Source organism: Bombina bombina, chromosome 1 (assembly GCF_027579735.1).
Source record: "Bombina bombina isolate aBomBom1 chromosome 1, aBomBom1.pri, whole genome shotgun sequence".
NCBI classification, from domain to species: Eukaryota; Metazoa; Chordata; class Amphibia; order Anura; family Bombinatoridae; genus Bombina; species Bombina bombina.
Genome location: NC_069499.1, coordinates 888,798,807 through 888,811,355, shown reverse-complemented (window position 1 = coordinate 888,811,355; position 12,549 = coordinate 888,798,807). Strand labels below are relative to the sequence as shown.

Genomic DNA, 12,549 nt, shown 5'->3' with positions numbered 1-12,549 from the left:
GAAGCGCCACGAACTGGTAATGTTTGTCCAGGAATGCAAACCTTAGGAACCGATGATGTTCCTTGTGGATAGGAATATGTAGATACGCATCCTTTAAATCCACCGTGGTCATGAATTGACCTTCCTGGATGGAAGGAAGAATAGTTCGAATGGTTTCCATCTTGAAAGATGGGACCTTGAGAAATTTGTTTAAGATCTTGAGATCTAGGATTGGTCTGAATGTTCCCTCTTTTTTGGGAACTATGAACAGATTGGAGTAGAACCCCATCCCTTGTTCTCTCAATGGAACAGGATGAATCACTCCCATTTTTAACAGGTCTTCTACGCAATGTAAGAACGCCTGTCTTTTTATGTGGTCTGAAGACAACTGAGACCTGTGGAACCTTCCCCTTGGGGGAAGTCCCTTGAATTCCAGAAGATAACCCTGGGAGACTATTTCTAGCGCCCAGGGATCCAGAACATCTCTTGCCCAAGCCTGAGCGAAGAGAGAGAGTCTGCCCCCCACCAGATCCGGTCCCGGATCGGGGGCCGATATTTCATGCTGTCTTGGTAGCAGTGGCAGGTTTCTTTGCCTGCTTTCCCTTGTTCCAGCCTTGCATTGGTCTCCAAGCTGGCTTGGCCTGAGAAGTATTACCTTCTTGCTTAGAGGACGTAGCACCTTGGGCTGGTCCGTTTTTACGAAAGGGACGAAAATTAGGTCTATTTTTTGCCTTGAAAGGCCGATCCTGAGGAAGGGCATGGCCCTTACCCCCAGTGATATCAGAGATAATCTCTTTCAAGTCAGGACCAAACAGCGTTTTCCCCTTGAAAGGAATGTTTAGTAGCTTGTTCTTGGAAGACGCATCAGCCGACCAAGATTTCAACCAAAGCGCTCTGCGCGCCACAATAGCAAACCCAGAATTCTTAGCCGCTAACTTAGCCAATTGCAAAGAGGCGTCTAGAGTGAAAGAATTAGCCAATTTGAGAGCATTGACTCTGTCCATAATCTCCTCATAAGGAGGAGAGTCACTATCGAGCACCTTAATCAGTTCATCAAACCAGAAATATGCTGCTGTAGTGACAGGGACAATGCATGAAATGGGTTGTAGAAGGTAACCCTGCTGAACAAACATCTTTTTAAGCAAACCTTCTAATTTTTTATCCATAGGATCTTTGAAAGCACAACTATCCTCTATGGGAATAGTGGTGCGTTTGTTTAAAGTAGAAACCGCTCCCTCGACCTTGGGGACTGACTGCCATAAGTCCTTTCTGGGGTCGACCATAGGAAACAATTTTTTAAATATGGGGGGAGGGACGAAAGGAATACCGGGCCTTTCCCATTCTTTATTAACAATGTCCGCCACCCGCTTGGGTATAGGAAAAGCTTCTGGGAGCCCCGGCACCTCTAGGAACTTGTCCATTTTACATAGTTTCTCTGGGATGACCAAATTTTCACAATCATCCAGAGTGGATAATACCTCCTTAAGCAAAATGCGGAGATGTTCCAATTTAAATTTAAAAGTAATCACATCAGATTCAGCCTGCTGAGAAATATTCCCTAAATCAGTAATTTCTCCCTCAGACAAAACCTCCCTGGCCCCCTCAGATTGGGTTAGGGGCCCTTCAGAGATATTAATATCAGCGTCGTCATGCTCTTCAGTAACTAAAACAGAGCATCCACGCTTACGCTGACAAGGGTTCATTTTGGCTAAAATGTTTTTGACAGAATTATCCATTACAGCCGTTAATTGTTGCATAGTAAGGAGTATTGGCGCGCTAGATGTACTAGGGGCCTCCTGAGTGGGCAAGACTCGTGTAGACGAAGGAGGGAATGATGCAGTACCATGCTTACTCCCCTCACTTGAGGAATCATCTTGGGCATCATTGTCATTATCACATAAATCACATTTATTTAAATGAATAGGAATTCTGGCTTCCCCACATTCAGAACACAGTCTATCTGGTAGTTCAGACATGTTAAACAGGCATAAACTTGATAAGAAAGTACAAAAAACGTTTTGAAATAAAACCGTTACTGTCACTTTAAATTTTAAACTGAACACACTTTATTACTGCAATTGCGAAAAAACATGAAGGAATTGTTCAAAATTCACCAAACTTTCACCACAGTGTCTTAAAGCCTTGAAAATATTGCACACCAATTTTGGAAGCTTTAACCCTTAAAATAACGGAACCGGAGCCGTTTTAAGCTTTAACCCCTTTACAGTCCCTGGTATCTGCTTTGCTGAGACCCAACCAAACCCAAGGGGAATACGATACCAAATGATGCCTTCAGAAGTCTTTTATAAGTATCAGAGCTCCTCTCACATGCGACTGCATGCCATGCCTCTCAAAAACAAGTGCGCAACACCGGCGCGAAAATGAGACTCTGCCTATGCTTTGGGAAAGCCCCTAAAGAATAAGGTGTCTAAAACAGTGCCTGCCGATATTATTATATCAAAATACCCAGAATAAATGATTCCTCAAGGCTAAATAAGTGTTAATATCAATCGATTTAGCCCAAAAAATGTCTACAGTCTAAATAAGCCCTTGTGAAGCCCTTATTTACAATCGTAATAAACATGGCTTACCGGATCCCATAGGGAAAATGACAGCTTCCAGCATTACATCGTCTTGTTAGAATGTGTCATACCTCAAGCAGCAAGGACTGCAAACTGTTCCCCCAACTGAAGTTAATGCTCTCAACAGTCCTGTGTGGAACAGCCATGGATTTTAGTTACGGTTGCTAAAATCATTTTCCTCATACAAACAGAATTCTTCATCTCTTTTCTGTTTCTGAGTAAATAGTACGTACCAGCACTATTTGAAAATAACAAACTCTTGATTGAATAATGAAAAACTACAGTTAAACACTAAAAAACTCTAAGCCATCTCCGTGGAGATGTTGCCTGTACAACGGCAAAGAGAATGACTGGGGTAGGCGGAGCCTAGGAGGGATCATGTGACCAGCTTTGCTGGGCTCTTTGCCATTTCCTGTTGGGGAAGAGAATATCCCACAAGTAAGGATGACGCCGTGGACCGGACACACCTATGTTGGAGAAATTTGATGATAAAAGTAAATTAGAAAGTTGATTAAAATTAAAAGTCCTATCTGAATAATGAAAGTTTAATTTATACTAGACTGTCCCTTTAACACGAGAGATAGATGGAACCGATATTGAATTAGATCCTGTAGCCATTTTCATTCAATTTAAACATGTGGAATAAAAACTACATAGGAGGATTTCTTACTCCAGATAGTATAAGCATTAGTTAAGAAACAAAGTAGGATCTTTATCAGAGAACATCCTGAAACCAGATACCCATAGGATTCAAAACTATTAGAGATTAAATAATAAAGATGACACCAAAAAAATACTCCTAAGAAAAGTAATGAAATTATTTAGGAGATAGATGCACTGTCATATAGAGACTGAATCCCTGCACTTTAACCATTGTAGTCTCTCATTCAAAGAGATACTGTCAGTATATTTAATCCAAAAAAGCTCCCCAGAAAAGAATTGTACTGAATTACTTAGTTTGCCTCATAATGATTTCAAACTGAGGAAAACTAACCCTCCGGTGTAACTGAGGAAAGAAACAAAATTATTTTAAACAAGCGATCGGCTTTTCTCAGCCACCCGCTGAAAATCAGAGCTGATATACGCAGCAACGCTCCACTTTCCAAATCGGCAAGGAGAGAAGCCGAAAAAGAACGGAGATTGATCACGTGATCGCACCTAGAAAAATAAAACTGCAACATTAAAAAAGTAAGCGGCCACTACCTAAGAAAAAACGCCAAGAAGCGATATAAATAGACCAAATGCCGCCATAAAGTAGAAGCCAGATAAACATCAAACCTGCTGAAATCTTTTACACACTGTTCCACCATGCTTTAGCTTACCTCTCAATATGAGTCATACATACACAATGCAGAGGACAATAAAAATCTTATACGATGTCACACATGCCCAGCCTTATACAAAAAGGAGATGCATTAACCCCTTAACCAGTTCAGTGCCCTGACAGATGCTGCCCAAACTAAACCATATAATATATATATATATATATATATATATATATATATATATATATATATATATACATATATACATATACACACATACACCCACACACACACACAGTTGCAAGAAAAAGAATGTGAACCCTTTGGAATGATATGGATTTCTGCACAAATTGGTCATAAAATGTGATCTGATCATCATCTAAGTCACAACAATAAACAATCACAGTCTGCTTAAACTAATAACACACAAAGAATGAAATGTTGCCATGTTTTTATTGAACACACCATGTAAACATTCACAGTGCAGGTGGAAAAAGTATGTGAACCCCTAGACTAATGACATCTCCAAGAGCTAATTGGAGTGAGATGTCAGCCAACTGGAGTCCAATCAATGAGATGAGATTGGAGGTGTTGGTTACAGCTGCCCTGCCCTATAAAAAACACACACCAGTTCTGGGTTTGCTTTTCACAAGAAGCATTGCCTGATGTGAATGATGCCTCGCACAAAAGAGCTCTCAGAAGACCTACGATTAAGAATTGTTGACTTGCATAAAGCTGGAAAGGGTTATAAAAGTATCTCCAAAAGCCTTGCTGTTCATCAGTCCACGGTAAGACAAATTTTCTATAAATGGAGAAAGTTCAGCACTGCGGCTACTCTCCCTAGAAGTAGCCGTCCTGTAAAGATGACTGCAAGAGCACAGCACAGACTGCTCAATGAGGTGAAGAAGAATCCTAGAGTGTCAGCTAAAGACTTACAAAAGTCACTGGCAAATGCTAACATCCCTGTTAGCGAATCTACAATACGTAAAACACTAAACAAGAATGGATTTCATGGGAGGATACCACAGAGGAAGCCACTGCTGTCCAAACAAAACATTGCTGCACGTTTACAGTTTGCACAAGAGCACCTGGATGTGCCACAGCAGTACTGGCAAAATATTCTGTGGACAGATGAAACCAAAGTTGAGTTGTTTGGAAGAAACACACAACACTATGTGTGGCGAAAAAGAGGCACAGCACACCAACATCAAAACCTCATCCCAACTGTGAAGTATGGTGGTGGGGGCATGATGGTTTGGGGCTGCTTTGCTGCGTCAGGGCCTGGACGGATTGCTATCATCGAAGGAAAAATGAATTCCCAAGTTTATCAAGACATTTTGCAGGAGAACTTAAGGCCATCTGTCTACCAGCTGAAGCTCAACAGAAGATGGTTGTTGCAACAGGACAATGACCCAAAGCATAGAAGTAAATCAACACCACAATGGCTTAAACAGAAGAAAATACGCCTTCTGAAGTGGCCCAGTCAGAGTCCTGACCTCAACCCGATTGAGATGCTGTGGCATGATCTCAAGAAAGCGATTCACACCAGACATCCCAAGAATATTGCTGAACTGAAACAGTTCTGTAAAGAGGAATGGTCAAGAATTACTCCTGACCGTTGTGCACGTCTGATCTGCAACTACAGGAAACGTTTGGTTGAAGTTATTGCTGCCAAAGGAGGTTCAACCAGTTATTAAATCCAAGGGTTCACATACTTTTTCCACCTGCACTGTGAATGTTTACATGGTGTGCTCAATAAAAACATGGCAACATTTCATTATTTGTGTGTTATTAGTTTAAGCAGACTGTGATTGTCTATTGTTGTGACTTAGATGATGATCAGATCACATTTTATGACCAATTTGTGCAGAAATCCATATCATTCCAAAGGGTTCACATACTTTTTCTTGCAACTGTATGTGTGTGTGTATATATATATATATATATATATATATATATATATATATATATATATATATATATATATATATATATATATATATATATATATATATATATATATATATATATATATATATATATATATAGGATAAATATGTCCCATTTGATGTCCACAGAGGAATTTAAACTCTAAAGTGCTGAGTCCCTCCAACTATGGAAGGTAAAAGCACTTCCCTGTGGATCCAGCTGCAGGGCAGTAGACAGCTCTTCAGGTATGTTAGACCCAACCGGACTCTGTTTTTCCTTTTATCCAGGTCATCTGCCAGAGTAACCAACCCTGGTTTTCTATAGAGGGGTAGCATAAATGTTTGAAGGTAAGCAAAGACTACCTTGCCGTCTTCCAACTGCTAAAAGCCACCATTACTCTTACTAAAGAGATTGACAAGGACACAGCATAGCCCCAATCCTTGCTTGCAGGGAATAGTACCCATAAAAGGATTAAATATCTTCAGACACCATCTTCACACATCCTCCCGTGACAGAGGCAAAGAGAATGACTGGGAATTATGGGTAAGGGAAGTGACACTTAACAGCTCTGCTGGGGTGCTCTTTGCCTCCTCCTGCTGGCCAGGAGTTGAATTCCCACTAGTAATTAGAATGAAATCGTGGACTCTCCATGCCATACGAAAGAAATAAGGGAATAAACAACAAGAATTATGAATTCAAAGAATAGATTAGCCAGAGAATAATATGCAAGGTTAAGTTTTCTTTGGCCAATCTTCTTTACCGAGACCAATCAGGGACAGCAATGAGTCTAGAATATGTAAACAATGACTGTGGGAAGATAGTGTAAGTTTGTAGTATGCTCTTCTATTTATAACTAAAAGTCAACAGTTTTCAGAAATAAATTATAGGAAAAGGGTACAAAATAAAAAGTATTTTTTCCCTAAACATAATTAAATATTTTAAATTACAATGTCTAACAAAAATGAATCCAGTGCAACACAGTATAGGCTTGTACAATCCTATATATATCATCATTTAAAAAAGAGTCATCTAACAACCTAATTGTTCGTTATATTTGCCTGGACATTTAGTTTACTTTGTACTCTTTCTTTCTGTGGAGAATAAGTTAGGAGGCTGGAGCCTGAATTCCATCATGGCAGATGAGGTCTTAATGGTGGGGAGCAATTGAGTTAACCCCAAGTCTTAACTCCTCTCTCCATGCGCGAGTTGACACACACTAATATAACCTTTTATGCAATAGTGACCCTTAACTACCATTTAAAAACTGGCTATACGCCGAGTCAAGATGGTGACAGGACTGTACCATTGGGCATGAAGTTATAAGTCATTTTACCCATCTTGTCCTAAAAGATATTTACAATATGCTGGCTGAGTATCGGGAAACATTCAAGAAGTCACTGAAGAAACCTGCGGGTGATAGACTGGAGATTATTTTTTTATGTGCCATCTCGAACATGGACCAGCCCTGTACCAGGGAGATTGTGAAGGGGGGGAAATAGCACATCAATATATGACCCTGGCCATTGAGCAAGCTGGAGAGTGCAGAGAGGAGAACGGAAAGTTGGTTGTGGCAAGAAAGTCATATGTTATACAGACCCCCTTAATGGAGAATTCCATGAGGCAGCTACTCGGGAAAGGATGCTTCCAAAGAGGTCTACTATATTTGCCGGAATCTTGGTGGAACGTTTTGTGGCAGCTAGAAATGTAATGTCTAGTTTGTGACAAGCAGGAAAGGTTATGTAAAAAAAAAAAAAGAAGCTGAAAATGTTGTCCCCCCCCCCCCCCTTTCTTTCTTATGCTGTCAACTTAATATGGTTCTTGGACTTTAACATTTTCTGAGAACAATGTGTTATAATTTGCCTTATAGCCCAGTAGATTACGGTCATTAAACTTTAGCTCTTGATGCCAATTTGGACTGATTTTTGGTGTTAAGAAATATTGCTCTTATTCTTAACATCCCTTAATATGGCAAACACTGATGTCTTTTAGAGATTTTTGGTGATCATTAACAGATTTTTTTTTATTGTTATCCATTAGTCTGTTGGAGTTCTAGGCAGCCATTACCTCTGCTCTCACTACATTTTAGCTCAGAACAGTGTTTATGCAACACATATGGTTCTCAGTGACCAGATGTTTGTCCATAACATTTATTCTATGTAATGCCTAAATGTCCTCTTATCCAATTTTGTAGCTCTATATTAGCAGATGACTTTCTCTCCTAAAATGAATCATCTGCCAGCTTTGTACATATGACTTATCATATTAGCCAAGGGAGCTTGGAGGTTTAGGAGGGGTTATGTATAGCTAGGGGAGCTGCAGATTTATCTATATCTCTAAGATTCTCTAGCTCATGTCTAAGAGTTATTAGTCATTTGAGCCACCAATGATCTTCAAGAGCTAATTTTATTGTATTCTGTGCATACTCTTGTGTGGTGAATATATCCATCTCTAGTTTTACTCTACTGTACATTATGCCATGTATATATTTTCCTAATAGATAGTGTACATCTTCAGTAGGAGCAAATTGCTATACATATATTAATGTTTTGACCACGAGTCATTGTTATGCTGATAATATAAGACTAACATTCCTTTCCTTATAGTTTATATTGCCAAACTAATAAAGAGAAACAAGCACTTCAGTTAGACATCAGTGACCTATTACAAGGTAATCTCCTAACTTAATATTTATGAGTGGCCTATTACACTGTCTTGTTATACTATCAAAGAATTAGGGTCTATCAGATGAGATCTACGAGTGGTCTCCGTAATTTCAGGGCATCTTCTGGTGTTTCGTTTCGGAGGGTTCAAAAGCAGACTCATAAGCTATTCAGGTGGTTTATATTTATTTTTTATATATCTTTATTTATCTGTCAATATACAAATCACAAAGAAAAAAAAAGTAGTCTTTAGTTAGTAGTACAGAAAGCGGCAAGAGAAAAAAAAAAAAAAAAAAAAAGGAAAAAAACAAAAAACAATAGGCAATATGATAATAGGATACCATATCCACATAATTTGCCATAACTTCACAACCAATACACTTTGTAGGCCACATAATAGCTGGCTTTAACAAATATAAATTCTTACTGCCTATCTGCACTACCAAAAATTATGCTTACATTTATAAGTGAATGGCCGACAGATCATACCCCTATCATCGTATATTGACATTTTCAAGTTATATTAAGGTGGACATACCCACACACACAGGGGAAAGAAACATAGGAAAAAAAAATAAAAACTTTATTTTTATGTTATATTCATAATGTATTGGAACTTTAAATTACAGTTTCACATTGTTTGTAGATCTCACCTGGCAGTTTGAAGACCATCTCTGAGAGATGCTGGGCAAGCTGCTGCAGAACAGGGGCTCCTCCCAAGCTCTCTGTATTCAGCATGGACAGAATATTATGCAGACAGGTCAGGGCTCTTTGCTGGACTGTGAACATCCTTGAATTAAAAAAAAAAAGAAAGAAGGGGGGGGAGGTGGTGGTAATTGTTATTTTATTATTGTATACACAATTTCCTCAAAATGTGTTTAACCCATGTTAAGGGGTAAAAATACATAAATTCCACCTAGTAGCCATAATGCATTGTGGTAATGTAAATCATATGCTGCTTCCAGCTAATATGACTGATACATTCTACATCCCAAGTGGAGATTTTGGAGGTTAGACAAATAGCTAAAATAATAACCTAATGTGCAAAATATAATTTTCTTTCATGTAATTGGCAAGAGTCCATGAGCTAGTGATGTATGGGATATACAATCCTACCAGGAGGGGCAAAGTTTCCCAAACCTCAAAATGTCTATAAATACACCCCCCACCACACCCACAATTTAGTTTTACAAATTTTGCCTCCCTATGGATGTGGTGAAGTAAGTTTGTGCTTGATTTTCTTTTGTGATATGCGCTTCTCAGCATTTTGAAGCCTGATTCCTCTCAGAGTACATTGAATGGCAGAGGGATGTGAAGAGAGTATCACCTATTGAATTCTATAGTTTTCCTCGTGGGAAATCTTTTCATAGGTTCTCTGTTATCGGTCGTAGAGATTCATCTCCTACCTCCCTTTTCAGATCGAAGATATACTCTCATATTCCATTACCTCTACTGATAACTGTTTCAGTACTGGTTTGGCTATCTGCTATATGTCGATAGGTGCCTTTTTGTAAGTATGTTTTCATTACTTAAGACACTCTTAGCTATGGTTTGGCACTTTATGTATTAATGTAAAGTTCTAAATATATGTATTGTACTTATATTTGCCATGAGTCAGGTTTATGCAGACTATAAGTTTCAAAATGGGGAAAACATATTTAGGAAGTTATTTTTTCTTACCTGGGGTATAGTCTTTTCTTCAAAATTGACTATTTTCATTAATTTTCGCGGGCAAAATTATGCTTGCGGTGCCACAAAATGCTAATATTTATTGCGTCATTCTTGGCGCGATAATTTTTTTCGTGCAAAGGTACGTTCGGTGACGCAAATTCACCATTTCCGGTGACTTAGTTGACGCCAGGTTCCTTGCACAAGGTTGCGTCTGCTATGACGCGAGTTGCGTCATTTCCGGATGTTTTTAGCGCCAAAAAATTTCATTTCGTGTTGCGCTTCATACTTGGCGCCAAATAATTTTATTATTTAAACCCCACTTCATATGTGCCTCTTGCCTTTTTTCTATGTTCAGAGGGCTATGCTATTTGCATTTTTTTCCATTCCTTAAATTGCCATATAAGGAAAACAGAATTTATGTTTACCTGATAAATTACTTTCTCCAACGGTGTGTCCGGTCCACGGCGTCATCCTTACTTGTGGGATATTCTCTTCCCCAACAGGAAATGGCAAAGAGCCCAGCAAAGCTGGTCACATGATCCCTCCCAGGCTCCGCCTACCCCAGTCATTCGACCGACGTTAAGGAGGAATATTTGCATAGGAGAAACCATATGGTACCGTGGTGACTGTAGTTAAAGAAAATAAATTATCAGACCTGATTAAAAAAACCAGGGCGGGCCGTGGACCGGACACACCGTTGGAGAAAGTAATTTATCAGGTAAACATAAATTCTGTTTTCTCCAACATAGGTGTGTCCGGTCCACGGCGTCATCCTTACTTGTGGGAACCAATACCAAAGCTTTAGGACACGGATGAAGGGAGGGAGCAAATCAGGTCACCTAAATGGAAGGCACCACGGCTTGCAAAACCTTTCTCCCAAAAATAGCCTCAGAAGAAGCAAAAGTATCAAACTTGTAAAATTTGGTAAAAGTGTGCAGTGAAGACCAAGTCGCTGCCCTACATATCTGATCAACAGAAGCCTCGTTCTTGAAGGCCCATGTGGAAGCCACAGCCCTAGTGGAATGAGCTGTGATTCTTTCGGGAGGCTGCCGTCCGGCAGTCTCGTAAGCCAATCTGATGATGCTTTTAATCCAAAAAGAGAGAGAGGTAGAAGTTGCTTTTTGACCTCTCCTTTTACCGGAATAAACAACAAACAAGGAAGATGTTTGTCTAAAATCCTTTGTAGCATCTAAATAGAATTTTAGAGCGCGAACAACATCCAAATTGTGCAACAAACGTTCCTTCTTTGAAACTGGTTTCGGACACAGAGAAGGTACGATAATCTCCTGGTTAATGTTTTTGTTAGAAACAACTTTTGGAAGAAAACCAGGTTTAGTACGTAAAACCACCTTATCTGCATGGAACACCAGATAAGGAGGAGAACACTGCAGAGCAGATAATTCTGAAACTCTTCTAGCAGAAGAAATTGCAACTAGAAACAAAACTTTCCAAGATAATAACTTAATATCAACGGAATGCAAGGGTTCAAACGGAACCCCCTGAAGAACTGAAAGAACTAAATTGAGACTCCAAGGAGGAGTCAAAGGTTTGTAAACAGGCTTAATTCTAACCAGAGCCTGAACAAAGGCTTGAACATCTGGCACAGCGGCCAGCTTTTTGTGAAGTAACACAGACAAGGCAGAAATCTGTCCCTTCAGGGAACTTGCAGATAATCCTTTTTCCAATCCTTCTTGAAGGAAGGATAGAATCCTAGGAATCTTAACCTTGTCCCAAGGGAATCCTTTAGATTCACACCAACAGATATATTTTTTCCAAATTTTGTGGTAAATCTTTCTAGTTACAGGCTTTCTGGCCTGAACAAGAGTATCGATAACAGAATCTGAGAATCCTCGCTTCGATAAGATCAAGCGTTCAATCTCCAAGCAGTCAGCTGGAGTGAAACCAGATTCGGATGTTCGAACGGACCCTGAACAAGAAGGTCTCGTCTCAAAGGTAGCTTCCAAGGAGGAGCCGATGACATATTCACCAGATCTGCATACCAAGTCCTGCGTGGCCACGCAGGAGCTATCAAGATCACCGACGCCCTCTCCTGATTGATCCTGGCTACCAGCCTGGGGATGAGAGGAAACGGCGGGAACACATAAGCTAGTTTGAAGGTCCAAGGTGCTACTAGTGCATCCACTAGAGCCGCCTTGGGATCCCTGGATCTGGACCCGTAGCAAGGAACTTTGAAGTTCTGACGAGAGGCCATCAGATCCATGTCTGGAATGCCCCACAGCTGAGTGACTTGGGCAAAGATTTCCGGATGGAGTTCCCACTCCCCCGGATGCAATGTCTGACGACTCAGAAAATCCGCTTCCCAATTTTCCACTCCTGGGATGTGGATAGCAGACAGGTGGCAGGAGTGAGACTCCGCCCATAGAATGATTTTGGTCACTTCTTCCATCGCCAGGGAACTCCTTGTTCCCCCCTGATGGTTGATGTACGCAACAGTTGTCATGT

At 40.0% G+C, this 12,549-nt stretch overlaps 1 protein-coding gene across 2 annotated transcripts in view; it reads right to left on the bottom strand.

The window, feature by feature from the left end:
• Positions 1–12,549, bottom strand: part of HEATR3 (HEAT repeat containing 3) — a 369,897-nt gene that overhangs the window by 236,509 nt on the left and 120,839 nt on the right. For both annotated transcript variants that reach the window (XM_053699553.1, XM_053699552.1), the window contains exon 11: positions 9,069–9,205. In XM_053699553.1, the coding sequence (XP_053555528.1) occupies positions 9,069–9,205 (137 nt within the window). The remainder of the gene's footprint in view (positions 1–9,068; positions 9,206–12,549) is intronic.